The following is a 27,746-nucleotide window of genomic DNA, read 5'->3' on the forward strand; positions in this document are numbered from 1 at the left end:
GTCCGTGTCCAGAAGAGGGATGCAGCGATATGTGGGGTGCGCGTGGGGGCACCGAGGCGGCCGATGGGCAACCACTACGCTAGCCATGGCATCAGCCGCCGCTACTCCATCGTTGCTGGTGTCTTCTAGCATGCTCACTACTTCACGCTACTGCACGACGACGAGCGCATCGGCAGAGGTACCAGCGCAAGGCGACGGCGGCGACGCGCTTGTCCCTCATCTCAAGCAAGACATGGAGGCACTCGAGACGCTGCGCTCCATCGCGCCTGTCAGCTCCACAGAGGAAATCCAGGCAATGATCAAGAGCGCAAAGAACGCTCGCGAGGTGCGGATGGTGCTCGAGAGGATCGTCTACACGCACCACCTCTGCTTTGACCTGCTCAACGGCCACGGCTACCGTGTTGCGGTGCTGCAGACGCTGACGGCCGTCGCACCGCACGCGAGCTGCATGCACGAGTGGTTCGACTGCGTCGCCCGCTTCCGGCGCCTGGGCTTCGTGCTCACCCGCACGTACGCGGCGGAGGGTTTCACGACGATACGGCAATGGCTGTCGCACGAGTTCTTTCACCGCGGGCGATCGCCCAGCCTCGTCACGGAGGGCACAGCGCACATTAAGGAGCTGATGCAGTGGTGCCTCGAGGACCGACTTGTCTTTGACCACGTCCTCTACACCCGCATCGTGTTTTTACTGACGATGATCGTCAGCTACTTGGACCGGCAGAACTTGTACCGCGCCTCCTTCCCGGAGGATTTCGCGAAGCGCGACGGTATCGTGGTAGAGTGGATCGTGACTAACGAGCGGTGCGTCGACTTTGACGAGTGCGTGCTGCAGTGCGACGCCGTGATGGAGGAGTTGCTGGAGCAGATGCGGCAGGACATTCCGTCGCGCCCTCCGTTCAGCTTCATGTACCGCCTCGCGGACTACTACTTCGCCACCGACAACGTGGAGAAGATGATCGCCGTGATGGAGGATGCGGAAAGCTATGGCGTGAGCGTGGCGGAGAGCACGACGGCAAAGCTGATGCAGATGGCATGTGCCTTCAACTCCCCACAAGTGCCGGAGCTGCTGCTGCGGTGGCGGGTGCTGCCCCCTCAGTGTGTGCTGGCGACGCCGGACATGAGCCGCCTCCTCTTCTTCTACAGTCGTTCTGGCGGCGGCCTGCCGTGCCCGCACTGCGGTGAGGCCTACAACCATCGGAACGTCAGCGTGTACTGCTGGCTGCAGACGCCGCCGCATCAGCGGCAGTGTCCGGCGCTGCGCAAGGCACGCGTGCAGAAAGGAGAATTGGAGGAGTCGCGGGAGCTGCCCCAGAACGCGGACTGGTCGGCACAGGCCTTCGGACTCTTCGAGCTCTCGCGTGCCCGTGCCATTGAGTGGACAGCGGTAGAGTGGCGCGGCTTCTTGCTCTGCTGCATCTTCTCTCCGCGCGCCATGGAGGCCAAGGCGCTCATGGACCAGTACCTCGACGTGACGGAAATGGATGACTTCTTGCGAGCCGCCTGCATTCGACTGCTGCGCCACCACGCACCCGCAGAGGCGTGGCCCACCCTAAAAAAGTGGAAGCAACAACAATGTAACATGTCGCCCATTGCACTGCAGGAGGCGCTGATGGCCGCCTCGATGGTGGCGGACGCTGCCACGCGGCTGGAACACATGAAGGCGGTGTGGCAGCTGCTTCTAGAGAAGGATAGCTACGTTATGCCCCTCACACGTCGTTTCTATCAGCGACGAATGGAAGAGCTGGCAACGAGCTACGCCGCCGCCGCCGCCAGTGGTGACGGTAAGGAGTCGCAAGGCGGCTTGGCAACTGAGCGGGAGGAGGCGCAGCTCATGCAGAGGGTTGTGGAGATGCAGCCGCGCCACGTGTCGCTGCTCGATATGAAGGACAGCGCAGCCGACTTCGTTGTCGGTACACGTCGCAAGAACGTCTATCGGCCGCGTTAAGCTAGTGGACCGTAGCCGTCCCGCTTCCCCACCTCGCTTCCCCTCCTCCTGCCGTGCACCCACCGCTCTCTCCTGCAGACATGCGCGCCAACGTATCTGCGAGTACGTCGGCTACAACGAGGGAGGGGCTGGTGTTGTGTGTGTGTGTGTGTGTGGGGGGGGGGGGGTATCTGTGCAGGTGCACGTGGGAAGAGGCGCCCGGGTGGCCGCCCACCCACCCGGCTGCGGTTGATCCTTGCGACCGACGCTCTTGTGGTTGTGCTCACAGAGTGCGATGAGACGCGTGCGTCTCTCCCACACAGGGACAAGAGAAGGCGAAAAAGAAGATCACTGAGCATCTGCGCGATGTACGGCCGAGACCCCCGCCACGGCTCGCCACTTCCGTCTCGATGGACGGTGTGCTTCGCCGAGCTGGATAGTGGGGGAGGGAAAAGTGGTGATACACGGAGGCAGTGGTGACACTAGCCCCCCCCCTCCGCCGCCTGGTGTGCCAGAGCGGCTCTTATCATGTGCTGTGTGATCACCCGCCCCCACCTACCTTCCAACCATGCCACACGCCCTCCCCCCTTTCACCTCCTCTCACTCACGCTGTTTGGGGGCACCTCCCTAGTACACATTGCCCCGACACCAGCAGCGAAGGACGGACGACCGCGTCTCTTGGCTACCGCCACGGACGCCACCGCCCCAGCTCCTGCATTGTGGCACTCATAGACACATACATACGCTGGTTTTCCGCGCATCTAGACGAATACTTGCGTCTCCCTCTCCGCCCCCACCACACGTCACATGGCCGCCTCGTTGTCGTCCTCCCCGGTGCGGCACCCCATCGTCGACAACGCCGCCGTTCCAGCGGCGAGCCACCGCATCCCCCCGCCTCTCAACGGGTTCGCTTTTCTCGAACACCGCCGCAGCGCCCTTTCACATGACACCTTCATCGCCCGCGATGTACGCCAGCAGCAACATCCGGAGCAGCAGGATAACGACCCGGCGAAGGTCATCATTCGCGTCTACGCCCTGGAGTATCTGCGCCGCGATGAGGAATGCCGATTCGCGCTTGAGCGGGAGTGCCTGACGGCGCGTCTGGTGGTGCATCCGCATCTGCTGCCATTGGGCGCCCCCTTCGCCTCCAAGACAGATTTGTTTGTTGTCGAGAAGTATTGCGCCGGCGGCGACCTCTACGAGCTGATGGTGTCACTCGCCAAGGAGGACCCCATCGCCTCGGAGATGGGGGCGGCGAAAGGCGAAGCGCCGCCTCGCAGCAGCACCGGCCTGCCCACCAACACCGTTAAACGCTTCATGCGAGAGTTGCTCTCCGCCGTGCAGTACCTGCACCGCACCTGTGGACTCGTGCACCGAAACATCAAGCTCGAAACCCTCTTCATCGATGAGGAGCAACATCTTCGACTTGGTGGCTTCGGACTGTGTGCGGTGCTGCCCCCACCGAGCGTGGTGACAGGAGACAGAGAAGGGGCGCTGGATGCGCCGGATGCGCCGGAGGACACGGCATCTTCGTCGCATGAGCCTCTGCGGCTGTGCTGCGGGTCGAAGCACTACGCCGCGCCGGAGCTGGTGCAGGGTCACCCCTATCAGGGCGAGGGCGTCGACGCCTGGGCCTGTGGCGTCGTGCTCTTCGCTCTTCTCACCAGCTGCTTTCCGTTCGACAGCGACGACGGCGACGAGGCCCTCTTCCGACTTCTGTGTGGCGACGTGGAGGCCCACCTGGCGCAGCACCCGGCCATGGCGGCCATCGAAGATCCTCAGGCGTGCGATCTGGTGCGCAACTTGCTGCGGCCTAATCCTAACGCCCGCTACACCGTCTCCGAGGCGCTTGAGCACCCGTACCTGTGGGTAGCGTGAGCAGGCGAAATGGAAGGCAGGGGAGAAGCGTGGTAAGATGATGCCGACAGAGCGGGTCGGCAGGAGCGTTCCGCATCGCTTCCGCGGCACCGCTGCACTCTTCTCCTCCCCCACTCCACACGCGTACGCCGCACGAGCACACACACCCATGTGCGCACTTCTCTTCGCACTGCATGGCAATCCATGCGCCCTATACGCAGAGGGACACCACGTGGTCCTCCCCCTCCTCTCCATCCTGTTTGACGAGTACGATCCTCACCTCCACCCTCGTCATCGGCCCGTGGACAATGGTGCGACACACGCTGTGGGCAGCTGTCGTGCGCGGCGCATGGGCAGCTCGATGTGGGGCTGTCATCTCTTGTCATCTCCCCACCCATCCTCTCTCTTCAGACGCGCCCCATGAGTCGCCGTCACCCCAACCCTTCCAATCCACTCCGCTTCTCTCTGCATGGCACCTCACCACGCTGCGCACACTCGCTCGCATCTCAGTGTATTCGTTTGTGGCTGTGTTTCCGCAGGTAGCGCCGACGTGTGCGCCACGGAGGTAGCAGCGACACAGTGGCCACACATCCTCCGTCATGCGGTGCTGGCGCCGCTGCTGGGTCGCCTGGCCGTCAGCGCCCTCCTCGTGCCGGCGGCTGTGGTCGCTGGATGCCGTCATGAGCGCGCCACAGGCGTCGGTGGAGGGGTTGCTGGGTCAGGTGCGACAGCAGGCAGCAGCGTCGCCAGTCTGGAGTGTCGACTTCAGTGCGTTGCTCGAGCGCTGCTTCACCGTCGGGTGCCACTCCCCTCCATCGCAGGCGCAACTCATGGACCGCGTGGCCGCCACCCTCGCCACCGTATTGAGTGCCAGTGAGGCGCCGTCTGTGACGACGCTCAGCGTTACGCTGCCCACACCGGAGGCAGCCATAACAGTGCTGCAGCTATGCCAAAACACTTCCCTTCTCGCCTCCCTAGAGTCACTGGAACTCGTGGTGGACGTGGCAGCGGTGCGCACCCGGCAGGAGGGCATGGAAGGCACGGGCGGGCACGAGGTGGCGGCGCTGCTGCGGGAGCTGGCCGCGCATCAGCGGCGCCGAGCTGGCCAGTCTCACTGGACGTCACTCAGCGTCCGGTCGCGCGACACAAGTGCGCCCGGCGTCTTCACCCTGAACTTGCACGCACAACCCCAGCACCACGTCGTGCCGCGGCTGTGGGACGACGTCATGGTAAGTGCCCTGGCGGAGCTCGTGGCAGCGGCGCCGTGGACTCGGGTGGCACTTTTTCATGCTGACCTCACCCCTAGCAGTTACCGGGCTCGCCAACGGCTTTGGGCGTCGTTCGACAGCGTTCACGCGTCGCTCGCAGTACTGGACTTGACTGGGGTGCGGCACGCTCACGAGCTCGTTGCTTCCCGGCAGCTGCGTCACCTAACCCGTCTCTCCTCTCTCGATGTCAGTCACACGCAGCTCGAGGAGGACGCCGTGCAATGCTTGTTGAGGGACGTGCAAGATGGCGTCGGTGGGTGGTGGCTGCTGCAGCATCTGGGCTTGGCGGAGTGCAAGGTGAGCGAGGCCGTCGTGACGCTCCTACACGATCAACACGAGCAGCACGCGAGAAACGAGGCTCCGTTGCTGGAGTCCTTAAGCGTGTCAGGCGCCTGCCTGTCAAGTCGAACCGCCTTCGTCATGGCAATGTGTCTGATGCAGTGCACGCGACTGCGACTCCTTCAGACACGTCACTGCCACCTTCAGCCCGCCTCTCTCGAGAGCATGGCAGCGGCCCTGCGGCACGCCCCAGGGCTGCAAACATGGGTTCTGTGTCTCAACAAGTTCGGCGACGAAGGTGTTGCAGCGCTCACCAAGCACGCGCGGTGCTGGCCCTCACTCACCGATATGGATCTCTCGCGGTGCCGGCTAACCTGTGCAAGCGTCCACGCCCTCAGCCGCGCGCTTCCTCACTGGAGCAAGCTGCAGTCGCTGCGGCTGGTGGGCAACGACTTGCGGTGGCAGCCACCGCAGACACTGTCTTTGGCGTCGTCGAGCAGAGTGGAAGGCGGCGAGAACGGGAGGGACACAGGCGGCCTGTTCGCCTACGACCCGGCCTACATGAAGGGCCACGGCAGCAGTATGAAGGTGCCCACCTCCTACGAGCTCGAGCGGCGTGACCGGAAGGAGGGCCGCCAGCGCTACAAGGGAACGGAGGAGTTCACCGAGGCGGCAGCCCCGATAGCCCCTCCGCTAGAGGTGTTTGGTGAAGCACTTTCCATGTGCGCACAGCTGCGGGTGCTGGACTTGAGCGACAGCGCCATGGCGGACGCGCAGCTTGTGCAACTCGTCACCCACTTCGCTGGGGCTGCGCTGGAGGAGCTGCGGTTGGCTGCCAACCCCCTCTTCGCCACTGTGCCAGCGCTTGACGCACTGGTCAAGCTGCTGTGGCGCACGCCCAGCCTCTCCGTGCTGGACCTGTCCTTCACCGGACTCGGCGACCTAGGCGTATCGATGATCTGTGACGGGACTGCTGGAAGAGACGGTGGTGTGCTCAAGTCCATGCCTGGGTTGCACACGCTGCTGCTGTCTGGCTGCGCCGTCGAGTCGCTCGGATGGGAGTCACTGGCAGCAGCGGTGAGTCAGCTCACGTCGCTACGCAACATCGCTCTGCACCACAATCGCGTGTCCAACGTAGCGCTGCTCGAGGAGCTGTTGTGCCAACTTGCCACGGTGTCCTCCCTTCAGTCCGTGAACCTAGCGGGGTGTGTGGACTCTACCGAGTCGGTGCGCCGCCTGCGAGACGGTGCGGTATGCCGCGCCCTTCGCGAGCGCGGAGTGCAAGTGCTACTGTGAAGCTGCCGACGAAGAGGACACATGCACCTTAGCGAGAAGCGGGAAGCTGGTGTCGCGTGCGAGAGGAACGCTCTCTGCTGACTCGCTCTTGCGTCACACAGGGCGACGTGGCGCGCAAAGCACGAGCGTGTGCCGCGGAGGAGACACGTCGAGGCGCTCAGAAAATACAGCGTTAGTCACTGGCACGCTCCCATCGATGACGGGCGCAATGTCGCCGAAGGGAACGGTCGGTGGAGTGGCAAGCAGCGGTGTGCACGCGCGTAAGTCCGCCATGCGTGCTTGCGTTCTTGCGTGCATCGCAGCTCTCCTGCCCTCCCCCTTCCCCTCTCTTCATTCTCCATCGGTATAGTATGCAAACACCCACCGCTTCCGACACACTCGCGCGCGCACTCCGCCTCGTCCTTGCTTTCCCTCCTATGCCATCACCAACACCGCTACGTGGTGCTCTGGATACCGCGTTCTTGTTGTGCATGGCCACGTGTGCATCCATGCGTGGGTGGCTGGGCGTGGATAGCTGGCGATGGGCTTCTCTGCTTATGAGGCTCCACTGAGAGGCACCTGTGTGTGCGTGTATGTGTGCAGGTTCCCTCCCCTAGCCCTCCCCCGCTTCCACTATCAGTCCGTGCGTCCTCTTCTGCTTTGTGGCGTGTCGTTGTGGCGACGATCGTGATGGTCGTTGGCCCGTGCCTGTACCGGTGGATCTCCGCGTGGCACACAACTCTGTTCTGTAAGGCGCCTTTATTGAGTCATCGTGAAGGTTGTAGGGGGGGGGGCGCTCTCGAGGCACACGCACACGCACATGTGGGCGCACCGCTGGCGTGTTCGTCTCCCTCTTTTCTTCGCCTCCTCCGCGCGTGTGTACGTGTGCGTGTGCCTCTCTCCCGCTGTCGGCAGCTACGTAACACGCAAGAAGAAAGGAGCTGTGCAGCCGCTAAAGAACCCCTCAGCTGCGTGAAGATGCATGTATAGTCCCCGACCCACTCATCACCTTTCCGATGGGGGTGCTTCAGTCCTACCCTCAAGGGGGCGTGCAGCCACTGTGTCCCCCTCAGCCGACCTCACTCCGCCACCCCGCCAGCCCCGACCGCAACTGCATGTGCACCGGAGTCGGTCAACTTGCACCACTATCACCACCAATGCCTTCTCTCCCTCCCCCTCCTTTTCCTCACCACTTCATCCACCTCCCACTCTGCCGCTGTAGCAGAGGAAAGGAATCCCGCACAACAGGAGGTGTGGCAGACCCTCTCCAACCGCAGTCAACCGCACACACGCGTCAAGCAGAGAGTGATGCCGCCCAGTGCGCACTGGGGCAAGCGCCCACGCGAGGGCGACAGTGACGAAACCTTCCTGCGTTTTAGTGAGCTCTCTCCGGCACAGAAGCTGGAACGACGGCGCCAGGAGCGCGCGGAGAAGAAGGAGCGGGACCGCACGCTGGCGTACTTCAAGTCTGTTCAACGTGCGCTGGAGGAGCAGGGCAGCGGCGGCGGTGATGCCGGTGCCCTCGCCTCCATTGTGGACGGCTTCTTCTCGGAACTGCTGAAGCTGCTAAAGGCGGACTCGTCGTTCTACATCCTCCGGAATGGCACGGCGTGCCGCGTCGTGGAGCTGGCTTTGGCCAACGCGCTGCTGCTGCACGTCAAGTCCCTTCTTTACGTCTTTCTCGGCCACATTTGTGAGCTGCTCATTTCCCCTGTCGCGAGCTACACGCTGGAGACGCTGCTGGCAAGCCTGTCGCAGGGTCTCAGCGCGCTCGCAGACACGAACCCGGAAGGCTTGGAGGCTGAACTCACCGAGGGCGGCGTCGGCATGCACACCGGCAGTGGTGTCCCGAGTTCCGCCACGCTGCTGAGCTCCATGGCAGAGGAAATGTGCGAGAACGCCGAAGACCTCATCATTCACGACATCGGCGGCCGTGCCCTGCGCTCGGTGGTTCTCATGCTTGGTGGACACTCTATCAGGCAGGCGCCGCTGCTCGTCCACCCGGTCGCTTTCCCACGCGTTCTCGGCACACTGGCAGAGGCCGTCATCAAGGCGCTGGAGGAGGGCTACGGCCGCGAGTACCGGACGGCGAACCCGGCAGAGGCGTGGATGGCGGCGGTACAGGCGCCGGCGACGAGCCTTGTCGTGCAGAGCCTCTTGCGCGTGAGTAACGAGGGCAGCGTTGTGGACCGTTGCGTACGTCAACGGATCGAGCAGCTGTCCTACAAGGGAAAGCCGCTCTTGCACCACTTGCTCGTAGACACACTCGGCTGCCACGTCTTCCAGAGCTACTTGCAGGTGCCGCCGCCGACCGCGGTCGTGGTCGAGGGCGACGCCGCCGCCGTGCGTGCGAGTGCGTTGTCAGAGGAAAGTGATGGCAGCTCCGAAGTGACGTCGGTGCCGGGCGGGGACACGTCCTGTTGCTGGTCACGTGCGGCCGGTACGGTCACTGTCGAGGTGAACAACCTCCTGAAACCCGGCAGTGACCTTGTCGCTCAGACGAGCTACGTTCTGCAAGACCTCGTCCTGTACGCGCCGACTGCCACCCACCTCCACTGGCTTTGGAGGCGCGTGCTGGAGCCGCGGCTGGCGCTCTTATTCGACGTGCCAGCGCTGACGCCGGTGCTCGTGCAGTTGGTGAAGCGATGCGCGTTTGAGAGTTTCACGCTGAAGCCTTTCGCGTCCTCGGGGCTGGCGGCTGTCGGCGATGCAGCAGACTCCGCGACTGGAGAGGTGAGTCACCACGGCACAGTGCTGCCCGCCGATGTTCTCAAGACGCTGCGCAAGGATGCCGTCCACCATGTGCGCTACTCGCCCGTGCCCATCACCTTCCAGAAGGCGGTGTGCACGTCGGTGTGCACTTTGGCGAGGCAGCGGGCCGTGAAGGGGGCGGCGCAGTATCTTCTCGCGGACGGGGCGCTGGGTGATAAAGGATACGAGCTGGCGCGCTTTCTCCTCCATCTACACCCGACGGCATCGACGGTGTTGCAGTACTCACTGGACAAGCTGCAGCGCGACGACCTACTTGCCGTGATGTGCCACCAAAAGGGCAGCCTCTTCATGCAGCAGTACATCAAGGTGTCCGCCCTCGCCGTGCCCAAGTCGACGGTGACCCACGCAGACGGCAATAAAGCGGCTCACGTCAGCGGTGCAACGGCTGCTGCTGCTGCTGCGGCGGCGGCGGCGGCGGTGGCGGAGTCGAAGAGGCCGCTGATGCGTCTCTTCCGCCGCCTGCAGTCGTCCCTCGGTACGCTCATCTACGACAGGTACGCTGCCTTTATGCTGGAGGTCCTGTACGAGGCGGCTTCCCTGCCGTTAAAGGAGGCGCTGGTGAAGTCGCTGGTGCCGCTGTATCAGGAGATGCGCACGCAGAGCAGTGGCTCAACTCCTACGCTGTCTACGAGTGCAGAGGCGGCGCCATCAGTCGCTTCCGCAACAGCAGAAGACGAAGCTGGCGAGAATGGCACGCACGCAGACCTGACGCCAACGCAGAGGCGCTTCATCGCGTACAAGGTCCTTTCAAGGTGCTGTGTGGAGCAGTACGTGCATCGCAAGGACGACTGGTTCAAGCTGGCGGAGCGGCAATGCCACGCGCAGCGTCTCCTGCGTCGTATGCTGTTGAGCGAGTAACGTGCTCTCCTACCTGTGGCTACGTCATGGAGGCGTGTACGTAGGCTGCAGCAGCGAAGAAGAATGCACGATGGCCCTTCACCCTCCTGTCGTGTGTCGGTTCGAGCCCCTCCTCCCTTGGGTTTGCCTCCCTAACGCTTCCTCGAGTAAGGCGTAACACGCAAAGAAAGTAAAGGGGACAACGAGTAAAGCCGTAGCAGACTGTACGCATGCGCGATGGACACTGCTCTGTGTTTCTCGGTGCACGTGAAGCGCCGGGGGAGAGTAGGGGGCGCCATGCCGTAGTGGCACGCCGTGTCCTCTCTTTCTCTCGCGCGCGCACTCATGTCCGGTCCCGTCTCGGTTGCCCAGCAACAATCACACGCGCATACACGCACATCTCGCTGCACACGGGGGGCACAAGTATATGCCTCTTTCTCCATCTTTCGCTCGTCCTCCTCTTTGATTTTTCCTTCCACGACACCCCCGCTGACGCACACATGCACACGCGCGCGCACTGCCAACCTACCACCACCACCACTACCACACAAGGCATACATTGCAACGCGTGCACCAGCGAATTTTCTGTTTACCATGGCCGACACGGGACATTCAACAGCGCTGCCGGTGTTGGGCGAGGGGAAGCGCGGCGGTAACGGTAGCCCCGCCACCATCGCGGCTCCAGTATCCGCGGATGGCTCCATGGACCACGTGGCACTCTACCGCCAGTTCTGCGCGGAGGAAGGCTGCAAGGCGAACTCGGCGTTTCTCCGCTACATGCAAGACCGCGGCGGCCACTTCAGCCTCGAGCGGCTGAATCTTGGCAGCAACTACCTCGGCTCCAAGGGACTGCGACCAGTGATCCGCATGATTGACCTGTGCCAAACCATCGTATCCATCAACCTCGAGAATAACGGAATCAACAACGACGCCGTCATGGGCCTCTGCGAGGTGCTTCAGCGCCACGTCAGCATCACCTCGCTCAACTTGAGCCACAACCCCATCTCCGTTGCAGGGGGGAAGCGGCTGCTGCAGCTTGTCGAGGATAACCCCCGCATCACCGAGTTGCTTCTCAACGGGACCGACATCTTCGAAGGGTCGCAGAGCCGCATCCGCATGGCCCTGCAGCGCAACTCCGCTACCCAGCTAGGCTCCGGACCGCACATGGAGGTGAACAAGGAGGTGGCGAGCCCTGCCGCCCTGGCCAGGGCGGCAAGGTGTCAGCCGCCGTCGCCCCCTGCGCGCCGGCGCGGTGGCCCCGCGGCGGCCAACACCCTGCCTGCCTTGACGCCGCCCAAAGCCACACTGCAGGCGATTCATCATCACCCCCGCAGCGCCGACAATGCGGCCGCAGACGGCACCTCCCCAGGGGCAGCGTCGACGCTCAGTGGTGCTGTGTCGCGTCGCAGTCCGATGAACGGGGCGTCGAGTTCTTGCAACGGCTTTTCGTACAGTGCTACGTCCGCCGCGGCATCGGAGGCGTCGCCGCGGTACACGTGGCATGAGGCCACGCTCGGAAAACCACAGCCTCGCCCGCCACCCCCTGCTGTGGCCTCGCAGGAGCACAAGAGTTTTTCCCTGAGCAAGGTGAAAGACCTCAAGACGCTCTTCGCCGAGCGGGCGCGGCTGCTTACAGAGATCAGCCGGGGGGAGGCCAGCCGGCGCGCTTATGCGGCGCGCCAAGAGCTGATGGCGCTGGAGCGTCATGGCCGACCCACCAAGGCCACCGCCAGCGGTGCGCAGCCCCGCACGTACCCCGGCGCTGCGACAACAAGCATTCCCCTGCCAGGCCTGCTGACGAACGTGGACGAGGAGGGCAGTCCCACTGCCAACACCATCGGCGGCGGCGGCGGCGCCGAGAACGCCTCCGTCGACACTTCCGCCGCGCTATACGTCGCCGTGTCTAGTGGCGGAGAAGCAACGGCAGCGGTAGAACGCAGTGACAATGCCCACGCAGCGACTCCGCCCTCCTCCCTGGCAGGTGCAACGGCGCACATCACTGACGCCCCGGCGCCGGCCACGGTGGTAGGGGCGCAGTCTGCTGAGGCGGTCCTCGCGGACGGGGCCGCCTTGTCTGTCCCGGAGGAGCGGCCTCAGGCTCACACCATCGACGATGTGCTGACTCTGACTCGCATGAAGCTCCTGACCACGGAGGAGCAGTTCACGGTGCTGTTCGACCAGGGTTGTCGCGAGTACATGAATCGAAACCTGGATGCCGCGTACATGGCGTGGAACGAGGCGATGCGGATGGCGGTGCGTGAGGGACAGCGGGAGTGGATGGCGGTGGTGGCGAGCAACCTGCAGCGACTCAGCTACGAGCTCCTCGTCGAGGAAGGCGCCTCGCACCTCGAGCACGGTGAGCTGGACAAGGCGCTGGAAACGTTCAAGCTCGCCTACGACGTGGCCATGAAGGCGAAGAACGCAGCCTGGGAGCGGGACATGCGCACGGCGCTGCAGAATGTGCAGAAGGCGCTCTTCCACCGCTGCCACGAGGCAGCCCTGCTCCTTTTCCGCCGCGCTCAGGACGACATGCAAGGCGGCGTCGCAGCTACGACGGTGACGGAGGACGACTATTTTGTGATCCCCGGCACGGAGGAGATGGTGCGCCATACCGCCGCCTTCGTACGAGAGTGGTCGTGTCTGCTGTTGCTGAAGGAGGCGGTGGGCATGTGGGCGGAGGCGACTCGGGTCACGGCGCGGCTCAGCGAGGCGGCCGCCGCCCCGCTGAAGGAGTGTGTGAAGGATGCGGTGTCGCTCGTCGCCGCCTTCATTGCGGAGCACCACTTCAACGCGACGTCGCCGACGGGCCTGACGTGGTTCGGCACGGACGCGTACCTCTACCACGAGTGCATCCTCCTCAGCGAGCTGTGGTGCGACCTCGTCGCGTACAGCGAGCAGAACTTGCATCACGGGCTGCTGAGCGCCATCTGCGCCGCCCAGCTGGGTGAGCTGTACGTCGCCACCTTCCAGCTTCCGCAGGCCCTGGCCCAACTGAACAAGCTGGTCACCTACGGTCGAACGCAGCGATCCGCTGTGCTTGAGGCGGCGGGCCTGACGCTGTGCGGTCGTGTGCATCTTCAGCGAGCCGACTACGCACCGGCGGAGGCGGCCCTCGACGAGGCCCTGCGACTCTGGACGGAGCTGCAGAGCGATCCAGCGCCGAAGGTGGTGACTGACAGCGGCGACGCCGGGGTGTGGAATCGCTACGACGTGGCGCTGATGGACGCCTCTTCGGTGACGGCAGACGAGCCCGCCGTCGCCTGTGCGGATGCGACGGCGGTTCAGGAGACTGCGGCGAGCGCGCCTGCCAAGGCGGCGGTCGCCGTGCCGGACAGGCTTGAGGAGATGAGAGGCACCACTGGCCACGGCAACAGCAGCACCCGCTTCCGCATCGAGACGCATCTCCCGACGGACGCGGTCTCCGTGCTTGCCAACATGTGTCGGCACTACAAGGTATGCCTGCTGCTGCACACGTACCGCTACAGCGCCGCCCTAGAGGCGCTGGAGAACAGCCTCAACGAGGCCTATAGCGACACCCTGCGCGAGAAGCTGAGGCGCAACTTTCACCTCAGCCCGTCTCTCGACGAGATCGCCGCAATCGCCGGCGTGCTCAAGACGCCGCTGGTCTTTTACACCCTGACCACCAGGTACGACTGGGCCGTCAAGGAGTGCGTCTACACGGCAGAGGACTCGCTGTGCATCTGGGTGGTCTCCGCGTCCCGGGAGATGCGCTTTGTGGCGGTCAACTTGGCGCAAGACTTCAAGTGCACCCTAAGCGACCTCATCGCCTCGCTGCGGCAGCGACTCTGCATCGAGCCGGAGATGGCGGTGCAACCGGACATTATCACGGAGCTGCCGAGTCGCTCCTGGCAGGAGCCGCTGCGGGTGCTCTACCAGGCGTGCATCCACCCCATCATCGGCTACGTGCGCGCGCTAGACTCGCATCTGCTCCTCGCTGACGGCATCATCACCGTGGTGCCAAGCGGGCAGATGTGGATGGTGCCCTTCCACGGGCTGCTGAACGTCAAGGCCGGCGACCGGTATTTCGTCGAGGAAGCTGCCGTCCAGATGGCCTTTTCCGCTACACAAGCCGCCTTCGCCGCCCTCAGCGCGGTGCGGGTGCAGCAGCAGGACCTGCACCGGGAGGTAGTAGCGGTGCAGCGCGACGCCAATCACGGCGCGGCCGACGCTCTCTTCTACACGCCATTCCCGTCCGACACGGACAGGTCGGTGCAGGAAGGCGCAGCGGTTGTCGAGATGCTGAGTGCGGGACCGGTGCAGCTGGTGGAGCAACTCCGCCGGCATTCCACCCCTGAGAAGGTTATCTTCACCCGCAAGGTGGAACTCGTGGAGGACGTGGAGTCGCTGCGGACAGTCCTGCCGCGCGCCCGCGCCGTGCACATCGCCACAGCCACAACCGCAGCAGTTCCGCTGTCGCAGGTGAGCGCGATCGACAAGACTTCCTCGCGGCCAGAGGACGAAGGAGGTCTACTGATGTGCACGGCCGCCCCGATGGGGGACGTTGGCGTGATTCGGGCGGCCGAGATTGCGCACATGGAGCTGGCGGCGGAGCACGTGATCTTGACGAACACGAACATGTCGCCGCAGCACACGGACGGTATCCGCGACGACGTGCTCGGGCTGCTGCGCGGATTTTTCGGCAGCGGCGTGCCCTGTGTGATTGCGGGGCAGTGGTGCACGCCGGACATGAAGCCGATGGAGCTCTTCCGGTATTTCTACGCGCAGCGGTGCCGCCCGCTGCCAACGTCGCCGGCCGACTTGTCTGCTCGAACGGACACCGCCTCCGGGGGCAGCGTGAGCGCCAGCAACGAGCAGCCCTCCAGGGCCGCACAGCCGCAGCTCGTCGCCGGAGAGGCGGAACCGAAGGAGGAAGGGGAGATGGTGCGCCATCGTGCGTTGCTGCTCGCCCGCTCTATCCGCCACCTTCTCGCTGAGGAGCCGGCGATGCGCTACCGGCCACGTGTGTGGGCGGGCTACTACTGCATTGGCAGCGGGTGGTAGTCGCTCAGCTCGTCGATTGGTTATTTCGGGGAGTGATGGAAAAGGGAAAACCCGCGACGATAGACCAGGCGGCGGCAACGGGTCTGTGTGCGCGTGTCTATCGCACCCACCCCCACCACCCCTTCCCTCATGTACAGTAGCAGATCGTCACACGACACGCGTCTTGGCGACTCGTGTTGCGGGCGATGTTCTTTCCGCCACTCGTGTGGCACTGTGGTCGTCTTATTTGGGCTCTCTGCTTCTCACGTCATCCTTATTCGCCAGCGGCTAGTCGTGTGATCGGACAGGTGGCGTGACGCGGGCGCCCTTCTCGCTCTCCGTGTGTGTGCGTGTGCATGTGTATTCGTTTCTCGCGTCTTCATGTAAACTACGACACCTGTAAAGTGCGCGTGGGCGTCTGTGCGTGTATCATCCCTGCGCCAGCGTCACGCCCTCTCCTGCCGCTCTCTTCTCGTTAAGAATGTTGGTCAGCGCAGACAAAACCGGAAAGTCAAAAGAAGGAGAGGATCATTTGTCTGGAAGGCCGGAGGCGGTGCATGAATGGTCGTTCCCGAGGGCGGCTACTCTTGCCAGCCCATCCCTCTTCCACCTTCGCGACCTCTTTTGTGTTGAGCACCCTCCATGTCCTGAGAGGGTGGTGGTGGTGGAGGTGGCAGTGGTGGTGCAAGTCCCGCAGCTGTGTAAATGGGTGCTTCAGCAGCACCAGCTCATACACACGCACACACACACACACATATCCATCCCATGAAGACTCGTCTCTGGCGTCCCAGGCGTTGTTCTCCGAGTCGCACGCGAAATGTGGAGGTGAGAGAATCTCGCTGAGCGCAACAGATCGTTTCATGGCGGTTTGTGCATGACCACCTGCAGACGCACCGACCATGTGCGCACGCACGCCCTCTCCGAGTCATCTTTCTCCGCCTCGTCCCCTTCTCTCTCCGTCGCCAAAGCCCCGCCACGCTTTTGGGACACTCTCAGTGCACAGTTGCGCGCTCCGCCACACACAAGTACAAGGAGGGCACGCATTGTGATATTTCTGCCCCGCCGCCTCTCCTGCCAGCGGTGCCACGTCTCGCCCCTCCCTCCAGCTCTCGGCTCGTCTCGGCGTCAGCGTACCTGCCGCTCTCGCCCCTGACCGACTTAGCAAACCTGCGGCAGGGCACACGGACGTGTGGGTACGACCTCCACTGCATACACAATGAGCAGCGGTAGGCGCGACATCATCTTCTTTGGCTCCATCGCCGTCAGCATCCTCGGCCATGAGGTGCATGATGAGGCCGTGGCGCCGCAGCTGGAGCGGCAGAATGCCCGCATCAAGCTGCACACCACCGCCAGAGCTCCGTATGCGAAGACGGAGGAGGTCTTCGGTCTAGACGCTACCTCGCCCCTCTACGAGATCCATTCCGCCGACTTCAAGGCCAGCCCGACCAGCTCGCTCACCCCTCAGCGCGGTGCCCCTCATCCGCGACACCATCGCCAGAAGGCTGCCTTCCTCCCTGTCATGCTAAAGCTGGCCCAGGACGCGGCGGTGGAGGAGGTGCCCTCGATCGAGGACCAGGATGGCGCGCTTCTGCAGCTAGACTCGCCGACGAACAACGTCGATCCGGCGCCGAGCTACGCCTCGGCCTCGGTTCGCATCGAGGTCGACATGTCGCGCAGCGGCGGTGACGCAACGCCGGTGGGGACGAAGGAAGTCTTTCTGCCCTCACTCAACTACCTTGCCATCCGTGACATGTGTACTGTTGTGCGCATCCCGGTGTGGTCGAACACGATCCAGAGGTCGGAGACGGGCGATGTGGACGTGGCGGAGCTGGACCGTCGCTCTCCGCAGCCGCAAAGAGCCGGCGACGATAACAGCAGTAGCAGCAGCGGTGTGCTCGGTGGCGTGAGGGACCGCAACAGCAGAGGTGATGCAGTGAGTGGTGTGGCGCTCAGCGTGTACGCAATGGTTCGTGTCATCAGTCTCGCGGAGAAGGTGCGCCTTGCCTTGGAGGCCGACGATGCCGTGCGTTGCCTTTTGGGCCTGCCAGACCCGGTGCCGGGGGTGAGTCTCGCCCTCACCCAGAGAGGCGATGCCCCGTACGGGGCCATGCCCCTCACAGAGCTCTATAAGCACCACCGGCAGTTTTTCGGCTATTACAGCAACACCATCATCAAGCACAGCAACGTGGTGACGCAGCGACTCGCCGAGGCGCCGCGTCAGCGCGAGGCCGACGCGTCGTTCCCCCATCGCTGGAACACACTCACGGTGGTGGACCTGCGACCAGCGCTCCTCGGTGAGGACGCGTTCGCGCCTCTCCTGGTCACCTTGGCCTACTGTGCCAACCTCCGCGCCCTGTACGCCGACGGCAACCACCTCGGCGACCTCACCTGTGCGCGCCTCTCCGCCCTCTTCCGACGCCACCGCTACCTCGCCCGCGTATCGCTCTCCAAGAACACCATTCACGAGGCCGGTGGCGAGCATCTCTTGCGGCTGGTGCGCAACAACCTGCGTATCACGTCCATGCCGTGCCAGGGGAACTACTTCTCCGATGCGTTGCGCAGCCGCATCGAGGAGGTTGCCAGGAGAAACGCCAGCGTCATTGCGCAGGATCCGCTGAACATCTTCTCCGCAAGCTACGACTACCTCACCGACCTCTCGAGTCTGCCCAACTCTCTGCAGCAGCAGGGCCTGCGGACGTGGGCAATGCTCTCGGCAGCGCCGGTGGGTGACGTCGACGTTATGGTGCGCAACTTCACCACGAGCACGCAACGCACCTTGGGCGACTCGCCAGTCGTCGCGATGCAGCGGGCCAAGACGGCGTTGCGCGCACGCGAGTCCTTCTCCTTGATACCCCCGGCGGCACTGGCGCCATTCTTGAACGAGATCATGCGCACGGTGTCGGTCGGGGTATCCCGCGTGCTGCCCGACCCTCTTGTGCGCTCGCTCTTCTCGGACATGGAGACAGTCGTGGCACGGGAGCAGGAGCAGGTCGAGGCTCAGCGTCGTGACGAGCTCGCCGGCGGCAGCCGCGACGCGTCGCTTCTGCCGCCCGAGGTGTGCGATGCTGTGGGTGGCGCGTACACCCCACCCGTCGACTCAGAGACGATGTACGCTCGCTCCTTCGTGCGTATCGTCGTGGCGGCACTTCGAGGCGTGGCGTTGGGAACGCCGTGGGCGGAGATCGCCAAAGTGCTTGAGGGCATCGGCCGTGTGCATCGCGACCTCGGAGTGATGCCGGAGGACTACTGGCTCGCGGTGCACATCTTCATGACCTCGTTACGCATCAGTTGTGGTGCGGAGTGCTACGATGCCGACAGTGCATCCTCTTTCCTCGGCCTGCTGGCTCTGGCGGTGCGGACGGCGGTGGGCACCGATACCGTGCTGCAGTGAGCGGGGCACTGCATGGTGAGTTAAGGCGGGTGGCCGCTCTACTGCACTTGCGCATCGTCATCAAGAGCGTGTCCCAGTCAATGTGGGTGCATGTCTCTCTCTCTCTCTCTCTGCGCGTGCCACCACCACCGCCTCATCCCGCTGTTGTCTGACTTCTTGTGGTGTTGTGTTCGCTCCCGTTGATGTGTCTATAGAACCCCCCCCTCTCTCTCTCCGCCTTTGTGTGGGCGGAGAGCGGCGGTATGCGGACGGCTTCCCCCCCCCTCCCGCCCCGCCCCCGTGGCCATGCCTTCCGTTCCCTCGTCATCAAGTGTTCCTTTTCGCTTCATGCTCTGCGCATGATGTTTTTTTGGGTCATCGCAGCCTGTTGGTATCACCACTCGCGCACGTTCCGCCTCCCTCCCCCTCCCTCCTCCCTCTCAGGAGTGGAGGGGCACTAGGGTGTGTGTCTGTGCGGTGCATGTCGTCTTACCGGATGGGGCTCCGCAGAGAGAGAGAGAGAGGGAGAGAGACACGGTGCCCTCACGACTCCTGCGGCGTTGAAACAGGAGATGGCTCGATATGCGTACGTCTTGCTATCGCCGTTGCCTCCTTCTAGGTGCAACTTCCCCCTCCCTTCTCCTCCCTCGACCCCACCAACACACATGTTGTGCAGGCGCGCGCACATACACCCACGCCAAGTCACCACCTTGTCGCTCGCTCTCCGGAGTACACAATCATCGGCGAGAAGACGGCGAGGACGGGAGCTGCGCACACTTCTACGACGGTGTGTGCCTGCTTCGTTGCCACCACTTCGTCTGGCAAGCTCCCTCCTGCTCGCAGTCAGAGAGAAATCGAAGTACAGTCACACATGCGAAAACACGAACACAGCCCTGGACGGCAAGGCGAAGACGATGAGCACAACATCCGTAGTGAAACTGATGCCGCACGAGTACCTGCACGTGGAGGACACGAACACGTGTGAGGTGCTCACCCTTGTCGGTCCCATCACCTATACCCTGTACGACCATCACCGCCAGTTGCACGAAACACCGCAGCCATGCGTTGTGGTGCCGCCCAGCCGATGCGTCACGGTGAAGAATCCGATGCACGCGGTACCGGCCTCCCTCAAAGATAAGGCCGATGCACCGCTAGTGTACACGCTGCTGCGCAGCTCACCCGGGTCCATCACGGGTCTGGCGGCGCTGCCGTACAGCCGCTGGAAGGTGCCATACGGCAGCAGTGAGCTACGCTTTTGCGACGAGTCGCCGTTCCCGCTCCTGCCAGGCGAGACTGTCGACGAGCCATCGCCCATGCCGCTGCTGACGGCTTCAGAGGCGCTCACCCTGGAAGCACTCGCACCGCATGACGTTGTGGATCCCGTTAAGGGTGCGACAGTGCACCGTGTCGCCCAGGAGTGCTTTCTTTTCAAAGGACCTGGCCTCTACACCCCACGACTTGACGAGCGCATCGTGAGCAAGGTGACAGGTGTGTACGTCTCCCCACCGCAGGTGTGCTACCTGTCGGCCAAGTACGACTTCGTGGACGATGACGGTGTGCCCCGCGTGGCTGGAGAGCAGTGGGTTGTGCAGGCGCACGGCATCTTCTTTGCCCACCCCGCCGTGACGCTGCAGATGCGTGACGCGTATGTGTTGGCCAGCTTCGAGGCGCTCACGTTCGTCTCCTACAAAGCCTTCTACGATGAGGAGTTGCAGGTTGCCCGCGAGGCGCAGAAGCCGTACCTCATCTCGTACGCGGACACCAAGGACGGAACGTACCTCCCACGGCCGCATGAGACGTTTCGGGGCCGGCGGAGACAGGTGCACCTCAGCGCCACGCAGTACTGCGTTGTGATCAACCCCATCGGCGCCGAGGGGACCGCAAGGCTGCACCAAGCCGAGGTTCGCGTGGGGAAGCAGAGCTTCATGCTGCAGCCCGGTGAGTACTGCACGAAACCTCTCACAGCGCTGGTGCTGAGTGAGGACGAGGCGCTGCTGCATGTCGCCCTGCAGACGTACACGGAGGCAGATGGAACCGTGCGAGAAGGCGGCTCGCGTTGGCTCGTTCACGGGCCGCGGCAGTACATTCCGCCAGTATACGCGCGGGTGGTGGAGCGGCGGCGCATCATCAAGGTCGACGAGAACTGCGGTGTCTACGTGCGCAACATCCACACAGGCAAGGTGCGCTCGGCCTTTGGCAAGCCGTTCATGCTGGGCGCCGACGAGCAGCTGTGGGAGCGCCCCATCAGTGCGTACGTGCGTCGCCTTCTGGCCGAGCCGCGGCAATCGCTGCGGGTAACGGACATGTCCGCCAAGGAGAGGGCTGAATCCTCACTGGAGGAAGGTTGGGCGGCCACGCGGGCGGAGTGGGACATGCAAGCGTCGAGCACCGCCGCCGCTGAGGTAGCCGGGGGTGGCTGCTACAGCGCTAGCAGCAGTGGCGAGAGCCTCGACTCGGATGACGACTTCATGGATAGGGACGAGTGCGCGGACGAGCTGCAGCTGCTCGACGCCGCTACCCGCAACGCGCACCCGCCGCGCCTCTCGCGCCACATTAGTCGCTATCACGTCATCACCGCCAACGTGGAGCACAACACGCTGGTGCGCCTCTACGACACGAGCACCGGCCTCAGCCGCGTTGTGGCCGGCCCCGCCACGGTGTTCCTGGAGCCGCATGAGCACTTCACCCCGCTCTCCCTCTCCGGCGGACGTCCGAAGGAACCGCAACAAATTCACTCGCTGAGCCTCTACCTTGGGCCGGACTACATGGCCGACATCATCGAAGTCGAGACCCGCGACCACGCCCGTCTGCGGCTTCACCTCGCCTACAACTGGGAGTTTGGCTCCGTGGCCTCGAACGGCAAGGCGGGCAGAGTGGACCCAGAACTGGCCTTCACCATCCCGGACTTCATCGGGGAGGCGTGCAAGGCACTGGCGAGTCGTGTGCGGTCGGCGATTGCGGGGCAGGCTTTCGAGTTCTTCCACTGCAACTCGTCGACGCTCATTCGCCAGGCGATCTTCACGCCGGCTGAGGACGGCTCCATCGTCTCCCACGGCGACTCGCTGTGCTTCACCGCAAACGGCCTCTACATCACGACGGTGGATGTGCAGAGCGTGGAGCCGGTGAACATCAAGACGCGGACCGCGCTGGCGAAGAGCGTGCAGCTCGCGGTGGAAATAATCACCAAGGCGCAGGAGAGCGACGCCTCTCACCAAGCGGCGCTCCTCGAGCAGGAGGCGAAGGGTGCGTTGGACCTGCAGGTGATGCATGACCGCGCCAAGGCAGAGCAGCAACGCACAGAGCTGCTGCGCGTGATGGGCGAGAACACGGCGCTGGAGCAGGCCGGCGCCAGTCGTGCGCAGGCTCTGGCCGAGAGCGCCGCGCGCCTGGCAGAGGCGCAGGGAGAGGTAGACGCCACACCGATTCGTTGTGCCGCCCACTCCGTCGGCATGGACACAGAGCTGGAGGTGTTGCGCAAGCGGGCGGTGCTGGACCTCGCACACCGCCAGTCCCTGAACAACCTCGCCATCGACAAGATCCGCAAGCTGTCTGACATCGAAGCGACCAAGTACGAGCAGATCATGGCCTCACTCGGGAGTGAGACGCTCATCGCGATTGCGAACGCAGGGCCGGAGCTGAAGGCGAAGCTTCTTGGCGAGCTGGGTCTGCAGGGCTTCGTCGTCACAGACGGCAAGACGCCCATCAACATACTGAACATGGCAGACAAGATGGCTGTTGGGCCATCGGCCACCACCACCCCGTCTCCAGCAGCGCCTGGTGCAGCGCGAGTGCCTTGATAGCGCGCGGGCACTTGTGCAACAGAGAAGGGCGGCCGAAGGGGGGAGGCAGCGGCACGGCGGTGAAGGCACTCTTTTCCTCGCTGTTGTCTACGTTCGCATCCAACATATCCGTGCGCGCTGGCTACACGCAGCGCCAGGGGCTGCCTCACGTCTCTCTCCTTTCCTTGCACAACTCGCCAGTGGTGCGCCGTCGTCAGTTTTGTTTCGCTGCACCTTCCTGTGCCCCCCTACACATGCGCTCGCATCCTTCCGCTGCGACGCTCTCCAACTACGGCAGGTCTGTCCGGTGTATTGCTCGCCATCTATCCCAACCGCAACCCGCGACTGCACAGCCTCCCGCCCGCCCCTCCGCCTCGTGAGTCTCTTCGCCTCGCCTGTGTGGGAATTCAGCGGCTAAAGTTGTGATGTTGCGTCACACGTGAGGTGTGCCACGTGCTGCGCACACCCCCACACGCACACACGAGCACGCCAGCTCTAACCCCCTCGCCTCCCCCCCCCCTCTGCGATGTGGGTACATGTCAGTCGGTGGCACAACGGCCTCAGCCGGCTCTGGCGATTCGTCTCACCCCCACCCACCCACCGTCCTCACGCCCTCCCTCATGCCTCACTCGATCTCGCCTTCTCGCTCACCCGCCTCACCCCAACGCACACACACACACACACACGTCGCAGCAACACGAGCGCGCCTGTTTCTGTCGCCTGCTCGCGCCAAAAGAAATGCTGCATGAGGTTAACGTCGGCACGTCCGACATAGTCCGCGGCGGCCATGGCGGCGACGAGGCAGCCACGCCACAGCAGCCACCCGCACTCTCGGTGGTGGAGGAGCATATACAGCGCATACGGCTCGAGCTGTGTGGGCAGCGCCACCCACCCAGTGGGTACGCGTCAGCCATTGCGATCCCCTCCACCGCCGCCGGGCTGGATCGCGTCGCGGTACTGGTCGATCTGCTAGACCAGGTGCGCTACTGGGCCATCGAAGAGGCATTCACCTTCAAGGACGAGCCAAGTCGCCTCGCAGAGACGGAGGCTCCTGAAGCGGTGGTCGCATGTCTGTGCAGCCAGCGGCCGCAGCTCGTGGCCCAGGCACTGCGTGTGGTGCAGCCCATGCTGCGACACCGCCAAACCGCATATGAAACACGCCGTGTGATGGTCGACGTCTGGGCGTACCGGGAGCAAGTGAACTCGATGGTACCGCTGCCGGAGGGGCTCGACCCACTGCTTGCCATGCTGGCGGAGTTCTTGGAGCAGCACAAGGGCGTGTTGCCAGTGCTTGTCGAAGCACTTTCCACCGCGACCGCAGCGCTGGTGCAGGACGGGACCGCGTGCGTGGGCAGCGACAACGGCAACGATGATAATTTGGACGGTGGCGTGTCGCTGCGCCGTCGCGTTGCACCCCTGGTTGTCGCTCTTCATGAAACCACTTTAGTGTACCAGATGGAGTCCGCCATGCGGCGTCACCCAGACGCGGTGCCGCTGCAGGTGGAGGGCGTATCCTTCTGTGCCGCCCTGGTGGACCTTCCGTGGCCCTTCGAGGCAGAGGTCGATAGCGAAGAAGGCACTCCCACATCCCTCGCTGACATTCTCGCCCACAGCGACGGTGTGCTTGATGTGCTGCATGGCGCCCTTCGCCGCCACCGTCAGAACTTGTGCATTGCTCGCGGTGTGCTGCACGTGTGGCGTGTGTGCGCGCAGCACCCAGCAAATCGTGTACCGCTTCTCCAGCATGGCGCATACGCCGGCGCACTGCAGCAGCTGCGTGGGGTGTTGCCGTACGCGGTGGGTGTGTGGCGGGAGATCGCAGAGACCGTTGGCTACTTTATCCCGCTGCTGGATGCCCTTCAGCGCCGCTCATTAGCCCTGACGCTGCGCGAATTGCTGCTGCGCCGCCCGCAGCTTGAGATGCTGGAGCTCATTTTGGCGCTGCTGCTGTCGCTGCTCATGGTCGTGGACAGCGGACACCGTGGCGGTGGTGGCAAGAGTAGTGGCGCGTTCAACATGTACGCCATGTACCCTCAGCCGCCCGAAGCCGCGCCGTCACCCAGCGCCACCGACATTGCCGGCGAGCCGCACCACCGTGGGACGAAGGCTGTGCTGCGTCCCAGCCTTCTTCAGTGGCATCCCACGCGTGGCCACCACCCGCACAGCGGCGCATCCGCCGCGGAAGAAGATACGTGGCACTTCCTCCTAGAGCGTTGTGCGATGCCGCAGCTGGTGAGTGGACTGCTCGAATACTTCGGTCACTGTGAAGCAGTAGACGAGGAGGATGCATCCGACGTGGACCGTGTGTGCCGCTTAGCGGAGGTGGTCCTCGGCTTCTTCTGAAGCCCCTCTCCTCCCTCTTCCCCTTCCACCGTGCCAGTTGCCCCGAACCAATTACAGGCGCCTTGAGAGGGGCGAGGGGGAGCGGTTGTGGCCGCGTCATGTACAGCTGGCCACTCACGTACTCGCACAGGACCCATTACCGAGAGCCGAGGCACGTCCCCTCGCCTTAGCATGTATGGGCGGGGCATCTCAGCCCCACAATCATCGTGACGGCTCTTCAAGAGCGCCATATGCGCGGCGGTCTCGCGTTACTGCGGCATGCCTCGCACGCGTGCAGAGATGGAGGTAAGCGCACGCACACGCACACGCACACAGAAGGCACCTACGCACATGCCATCGTACTACGGCGCCGTAGCGGTGGGGAGGACGCGCGCCGAGCCATGCGCGCGCACATGTTTTCACTCCACCGGCGGATTCTGTTTCTTGCTTAGGCGCCTCACCCCGCCCCCTGGCGGCATGCCCGCACTCGCCTAACTCGATCCGCCTTTTCTCTGCCACATGCTCCGTCAACAATGTCACAGCGCACACACACGTGCGATACAGCCACGCCACTCGTTACCAGCGCCGCCACTGTGCTCTCACCGCCCTTCTTTCCGCTGACGCAGCAAGCTTTCCTGGTACCATCGCACAAAGCATTATGAGCGTACTGTCGGAGGCACAGCGCACTTGTGCGGCTCTGCAGTTCCTGCTGCTGGACCAGGACTCGGACGGCTTCATCGGCAGTCATGAGCTGGGGACCTACCTGCGTGCCATCGGGCTCTACCCGGCGCAGAGCGACATAGCAGGCTACATCGCCCTTGTCGACCCGGAGGAGCAAGGACGTGTATCGCAGGAGAGCGCGCTGGCGCTGTACGAAAAACTCTACCCACAACGCACCACCCCCGAGGAGCTCTACGCGGCACTCAAGGTTTTGGACGATGACGCAGACGGCTACCTTACCACGACGCAGCTGCGGCACATCCTCGTCAACCTTGGCGCTCGCATCTCGCAGGAGGAGGCGGAGGAGATACTGTGCGACGTGGAGAAGGACGGAGAGGGTATGATTATGGTAGACGACATCATCCAACTGCTGATGCCCGCCGAGGGAGAGGAGCGCCTGTGAGAGAGCAACAAGGATGAAGGTCCTCTACCTTACGCGCGCACGTCCTTGTGTGTGTCGGTGTGGCTCTCCCTCTCTCTCACTTGTGTTCTTGAGCCGCCCTTTTCTGACCGCCCCCGCAGCTCTCTCTCGCTGCTTGAATGTACAAGAGTGCTTCCCAGCCCATCTCGCTCTCTGCTGCTCGACGGCAGGCGGCCAACACAAACATGCAAACACATGCGTCATCGGCCGCTTCTCTCTCCTCCTCCTCGCTCCCCACCGCCACCCCAGCCCCACCTCGCCATTTTCTCGTGTGCATGCGTGTGCAACTTCACCTGGCTGCTTCGTGGATGACAAGGGCGACGCTCTACGTCCTATCGCTCCAATGCATCCTTCGGGGGTGGGGTAGGGAAAGAGGGGGGCCTCTTCTCCACCCCCTCTCCTGCTGTGCATATCGCCGCCCCCCCCCCTCCTCCTCCCATCCTCCTCCCCTCAAATCCGTCCCTGTCACCGGCCACCCCCTCTCTGCCTCTCCCCTCCCCTCCCCTCCCTTCTTCTTCCCCCCTCCCTCCCCTCTGCACACATACGTGCGCATCAGCTCGGTGTACGAAGCCACCACAGCAGGGAGGGTGAGGAACACCAGCGCCAAAGTCTACACGTGTAGATCATGCCGCGCGTGCAACTGTTCATTGACAACGGGGGCTACAGCGTCAAGGCTCTCTACCTTCCCGCCTCGGCCGACACCAGCAACAGGTCGGCAGCGACACATGCCTCAGCACTCACAAGCAGCTCGACGCATGGGGAGGCGGCGGCGACGGCCGCTACTGTCGCACCTGCACCCAAGGTGCTTGTCGTGCCGAACTGTGTAGGGGCTGCTGTGTACGCTGGCACAGGTATCATGGGTGACCAGCTTGATCACCTGCCGCACTATCACGGGCTCATGGTGCGCCGGCCAGTGGACCGCGGCTTCGTCGTGGATGGTGGCCTGCAGGCGCGTGTGTGGGAGCACGTGCTCCAGCACTTCTCCATCGAGTCGGAGGAGGAGGTGGATGTATGGCTGGTGGTCCCCTTCGCCGCCCCGAAGGCGGTGGCGCAGCTGCTCTGGCTACTGTGCACACGTAGTTTTCGCTTCGGCTCTGTCACAGTCGTGAGCAGCAGCTTTATGAGTCTCATCGCCTACAAGTTTGCGAGGGGCGCATCGGCCCCTTCCAGCGCTGCCCGCAAGCGTCCCCGCAGCACGGTCGACACCGATGCGCAAGAGTCGCCCGGCTGCTCTGGCAGCAGCGCCACTGGTGGCGGCATGGCTATCATGGTGGATGTCGGCTTCTCTGCCACCACCGTCGTCCCTTACGTGAACTACATCCCTGTGTACAGCTCCGTTGTGCGCCTCGACGTGGGTGGCAAGGTGCTCACTAACCGACTGAAGGAGTACATCAGCTTTTCGCAGATGAACGTGATAGAGGACACATGGCTCATCAACCACGTCAAGGAGCAGTGCTGCGTCGTGGCACGGCACCCGCGGCGCAGTCTCCAGCGCTATGCTGCACTGTGGAAGGGCAGAACCCGGGATGAGGTGGAGGCGGCTGCGGGTGCATTGTCGACGCTGCGGAGAGAAGACGGCGGCAGCGGCGACGGGCAAGCATCCCGATCCCAGAGGCCCGGCGCACCAGTGGCGGGTGTTTTGACCTCACCAGATGTACCGATCCGCTACTACCTACCCACGATACCGGCTCTCCTCCCCCTCGGTGTGCTAGAGGCGGAGCTGCCGTCGCGCCTGCCAAAGACGAGTGGCGTGGACGCCGCGGCGCTGCAGCACCTCCTGCTCTGTCAGGAGCGCTTCTTGATTCCGGAGTTGCTCTTCACACCGGCTGATGTCGGCATCAACCAGCAAGGTGTGGCCCAGGCCATCACAGAGGGCATCTTTCAGCGAGGGCTCCTTCAGCACCTGACGAAGTTGCTCCGG

General features: G+C 63.7%; 10 protein-coding genes across 10 annotated transcripts in view; all 10 read left to right on the plus strand.

Annotated features, from left to right (window-relative positions):
- Nucleotides 1-19: 19 nt before the first annotated feature.
- LMJF_21_0140 (conserved hypothetical protein) lies at nt 20-1,945 on the plus strand (the record flags this gene model as incomplete). The annotated part of the gene is made up of 1 exon (XM_001682895.1): nt 20-1,945. One exon carries the CDS (start codon nt 20-22, stop codon nt 1,943-1,945), a length of 1,926 nt encoding a protein of 641 aa, XP_001682947.1.
- Nucleotides 1,946-2,731: 786 nt separating this feature from the next.
- LMJF_21_0150 (serine/threonine-protein kinase-like protein) lies at nt 2,732-3,802 on the plus strand (the record flags this gene model as incomplete). The annotated part of the gene is made up of 1 exon (XM_001682896.1): nt 2,732-3,802. One exon carries the CDS (start codon nt 2,732-2,734, stop codon nt 3,800-3,802), a length of 1,071 nt encoding a protein of 356 aa, XP_001682948.1.
- Nucleotides 3,803-4,380: 578 nt separating this feature from the next.
- LMJF_21_0160 (conserved hypothetical protein) lies at nt 4,381-6,624 on the plus strand (the record flags this gene model as incomplete). Its single annotated transcript, XM_001682897.1, has 1 exon — nt 4,381-6,624. The coding sequence occupies one exon, from the start codon at nt 4,381-4,383 to the stop codon at nt 6,622-6,624; it is 2,244 nt and encodes a 747-aa protein (XP_001682949.1).
- A 1,287-nt stretch (nt 6,625-7,911) lies between these two features.
- LMJF_21_0170 (conserved hypothetical protein) lies at nt 7,912-10,233 on the plus strand (the record flags this gene model as incomplete). The annotated part of the gene is made up of 1 exon (XM_001682898.1): nt 7,912-10,233. One exon carries the CDS (start codon nt 7,912-7,914, stop codon nt 10,231-10,233), a length of 2,322 nt encoding a protein of 773 aa, XP_001682950.1.
- A 573-nt stretch (nt 10,234-10,806) lies between these two features.
- On the plus strand, nt 10,807-15,234 carry LMJF_21_0180 (conserved hypothetical protein; the record flags this gene model as incomplete). Its single annotated transcript, XM_001682899.1, has 1 exon — nt 10,807-15,234. The coding sequence occupies one exon, from the start codon at nt 10,807-10,809 to the stop codon at nt 15,232-15,234; it is 4,428 nt and encodes a 1,475-aa protein (XP_001682951.1).
- Nucleotides 15,235-16,429: 1,195 nt separating this feature from the next.
- On the plus strand, nt 16,430-18,604 carry LMJF_21_0190 (conserved hypothetical protein; the record flags this gene model as incomplete). The annotated part of the gene is made up of 1 exon (XM_001682900.1): nt 16,430-18,604. One exon carries the CDS (start codon nt 16,430-16,432, stop codon nt 18,602-18,604), a length of 2,175 nt encoding a protein of 724 aa, XP_001682952.1.
- Nucleotides 18,605-19,497: 893 nt separating this feature from the next.
- On the plus strand, nt 19,498-22,380 carry LMJF_21_0200 (major vault protein-like protein; the record flags this gene model as incomplete). Its single annotated transcript, XM_001682901.1, has 1 exon — nt 19,498-22,380. One exon carries the CDS (start codon nt 19,498-19,500, stop codon nt 22,378-22,380), a length of 2,883 nt encoding a protein of 960 aa, XP_001682953.1.
- Nucleotides 22,381-23,100: 720 nt separating this feature from the next.
- Nucleotides 23,101-24,705, plus strand: LMJF_21_0210 (conserved hypothetical protein; the record flags this gene model as incomplete). Its single annotated transcript, XM_001682902.1, has 1 exon — nt 23,101-24,705. The coding sequence occupies one exon, from the start codon at nt 23,101-23,103 to the stop codon at nt 24,703-24,705; it is 1,605 nt and encodes a 534-aa protein (XP_001682954.1).
- A 637-nt stretch (nt 24,706-25,342) lies between these two features.
- On the plus strand, nt 25,343-25,807 carry LMJF_21_0220 (calmodulin-like protein; the record flags this gene model as incomplete). Its single annotated transcript, XM_001682903.1, has 1 exon — nt 25,343-25,807. The coding sequence occupies one exon, from the start codon at nt 25,343-25,345 to the stop codon at nt 25,805-25,807; it is 465 nt and encodes a 154-aa protein (XP_001682955.1).
- Nucleotides 25,808-26,450: 643 nt separating this feature from the next.
- Nucleotides 26,451-27,746, plus strand: part of LMJF_21_0230 (putative actin-like protein) — a gene marked incomplete at both ends in the record, with an annotated part of 1,758 nt that continues 462 nt past the window's right edge. The window contains one exon of the mRNA XM_001682904.1: nt 26,451-27,746. This exon is cut by the window's right edge and continues 462 nt beyond it. Within this exon, the coding sequence (XP_001682956.1) occupies nt 26,451-27,746 (1,296 nt within the window).

Source organism: Leishmania major, chromosome 21, assembly GCF_000002725.2.
Source record: "Leishmania major strain Friedlin complete genome, chromosome 21".
Classification (NCBI taxonomy): Eukaryota; Euglenozoa; class Kinetoplastea; order Trypanosomatida; family Trypanosomatidae; genus Leishmania; species Leishmania major.